Consider the following 2,956-nt stretch of genomic DNA (forward strand, 5'->3'; position numbering starts at 1 on the left):
AAGGTTCTAGATTGGCTAATTTATATGGCCTCGCCTAAAACTCACAATCCGATGTTAAGCATGAGACCTATTCTTTCCGCCACTGGCACATACAATTTCTCTCTGACCAAATGGTTGGATTACAAGTTAAAACCGCTATCCGTAAAAAAATTTAGTGCAAAAAACATTTTTAACTTTTCTGATGAAATCTGGCCACCTTTTGGCCTCCTACATGTATGATGTTGCCGCTATGTTTACTGATGTTCCTCTAAATGAAACCATTGAAGTACTGGTGGATAAAGCTTTCATGGATGCCTGGTTCAATAAAACCCATGATTTTAATCTAGAAATAGCACAACTTGTTGAGCTTTTAAAGTTTGCTACTACAAAACAACTTCTTCAGTTTGATGGTAACTTGTATGAACAGTTAGACAACGTTGCAGTGGGCTCACCTCTTGGACCATTGATGGCCAACAGTTTTATTTGTTGCAATGAAGAAGGATTATATGAACAAGGATTGATTCCGTCTTATAACAGAAGGTACATGGACGATACTTTAGTTATTATGCCTGATGTAAAAGCTGCAGAAGATTTCTTGACGACTCTTAATTATTCCCATTCAGATATGAAGTTTACAATGGTGTTGGTAGTTAATGATAAAACCTCATTCGTTGCAATGGACATCATCAAGAGTCCCTGCCCATAATTATCAAACATAATTCGGCAAGGTTCGAAAAGTCAATTTTGCTCATATGTTTATGGTAGATAGGCTAGGTCATGACAAAAACTACTGGATAATTTTTTCAGCAAAATATCCTTTTATTTCTGAGAGAAAAATGCAAATTACCAAATTCCGTTAAAATCGTCATTTGATGCACAATTTTTTATTAAACAAATTCAAAAGCCTCGCATGCAAAAACGAATTATTTTTCCGTCTTTAAAACTCTGAAATAGTTTTGTGCAATGTTTGAATGTGCATTGGGTAGATTTGGGGTAATGTTGCGTTATTTTGTGGGTGCAAAATTATTAAATTTCGAAGACATGTATTTCTTTCACTTCGTGAATACAATTAATTGTCACCATGTGCGAAACGTTTAACGGTCAACCGGGTGTTGGCGGACGTGTTGAAGAATTTCGTAGCTGCTGCGGACGTGTTGTTGAAGAATTTCGTAGCTGCTGCTGTTTTCTCGGTAAGTTATTTCTCAATGTTGTTGAAGAATTTCGTAGCTGCTTATCAAAGCTTGAGGGAATCGTGTGCCATTTCTGGACCTTGTACGTCAACCAGGACGTGTTTCACTCACTGTCCAGAGTGCGTCATTGCGTCCTGGGACGCACTCGTTTTTCTTTTGGACGCATAGAATATGGAACAAAGGGTCCAATTGGACGCAGGAAAAAAATCGAATGTTTATGCAAATTACGAACGCCAGGAAAAACATGCAAACGGCGTATTTCTCAAGGAAATTGAACATTCCCATTTCTCACAACGGAGAAATGATTGAGTTCCTTAAATTCCAAGGTAAGCTGCTATTTTCGGATTTTTGTAGTCAAATAATTTCATTTTGTGATATCTGGCTTCAGAAGTTGAGTTTTGAATTCGCACGTGTTGCGTGACATGATCAGAGCTGTTTTTTAGGCGAGACAATCGGCGACACTTTTGATCTGTCGCCAGTATTAAACATTTCAGTCAAAGTTCAGTTTGTTGCATGCTTTCCAAGTGAATTTCAAGCAATATTTCGCTTATCGTGAGCAAAATAACAGAGAATCCAAAGGCAAAGTATGTTAAATTTTTGTTTTGTGCGACTCTGTTGATATTAATTCCGGGCAAGCATGTGTCATTGTCTCGGTTCTTGTTTTGCATGTGACTTGTCTGTTTTGCAAATTATGCAACTTTTCTTCGGAGTTAGTGTTATAATTAACGTGTTGAACATGAAACTTGAATGTATTTAATCGCTTGGTTATTAACATTGGCCATGGCGAAGTCAAGGCCGCACGAGCCGACGATGAACTGCGTATCGATCACTTACATTTGTTTACTCTTTTGTTCCACCTCACGCGTAGTTAAAATAAATGAATCTCTTTTGCGGAAAATTTAGATTCAGTTCTGTTTTTTTTTGCTGTGGAGATCTAGATCATTTCAACTGGAGCCAACAGTTCCTACAGCATACGGATTCCTCGAAACGTTTTCAATGTGATCGATGGAGCTTTGACAGCCCATACATTTTGATCGAGGAATCAACAGGCACAACAGTTTCAAACAAATTGATCATTTTAAGTACATATTCGTTGGGAGGGATAAGACTTTATTTTTGTGCAATTAGAAATCTGAAAGGGTACTGCAGCAGCAATTAAGAGGCAATAGATCGCATATTAATTCTTGAATATTAATTAGCTGGACCCCCAAAATTTTGCAATGGACCCCCAAATTTTTCAAAAAGGGGTCCAGAGGACCCCCAAATTTGAAAACCTGGATACATCTCTGTGTTTGTATGATTTTAACTAAATTCATTGAACTTCGAACGCACTGATTAGTCTTTGATTACTCCTAGTTTTAAGAACATCAAATTTCCAAGGAGCAAATATCAGACTGATAGTTCTGAGACATAAACACTCTATTGTCTTTATTGTTCACCACTAAATTTTCTTCCGCACGCCAGTTGAAAAACAGTCAAAACCCACTTAATGCAGATCAATCAAATATTTATTCATGCGTACAGGCTGTCACAAATGTCAATAATTCGCAGCTTACATTGGCTAAAGAATAGCGTACAATTGTCAACTGTTTTTTTTTATCTGTCTAACCTCGTAGCCTTGAAACCGTTCATTAATTATTATTTTTGTAAAAGCGACAACCTAAAACCAAAACCTAAAACCTTCAGAAGACTACTTTTCAGACGTCATTTTAGGCAGACTGTCCATAAAAATTGAAAGTACAGTTTTGAAAAGTACGTGATGAAAAGTTCTGGGCCGCGTTGGTTTG

At 37.2% G+C, this 2,956-nt stretch overlaps 1 protein-coding gene across 1 annotated transcript; it reads left to right on the plus strand.

Annotated features, from left to right (window-relative positions):
* Positions 1-211: 211 nt before the first annotated feature.
* On the plus strand, positions 212-685 carry LOC138020696 (uncharacterized). The gene has a single exon (XM_068867631.1). The coding sequence runs from the start codon at positions 212-214 to the stop codon at positions 683-685; it is 474 nt and encodes a 157-aa protein (XP_068723732.1).
* Positions 686-2,956: the final 2,271 nt, after the last annotated feature.

The sequence above is a fragment of the Montipora capricornis genome, chromosome 10 (assembly GCF_036669925.1).
Source record: "Montipora capricornis isolate CH-2021 chromosome 10, ASM3666992v2, whole genome shotgun sequence".
NCBI classification, from domain to species: Eukaryota; Metazoa; Cnidaria; class Anthozoa; order Scleractinia; family Acroporidae; genus Montipora; species Montipora capricornis.

Excerpts from the sequence above, each read along its gene's own strand:
- LOC138020696 (XM_068867631.1), top strand. The coding sequence starts at position 212 with ATGTATGATGTTGCCGCTATGTTTACTGATGTTCCTCTAAATGAAACC.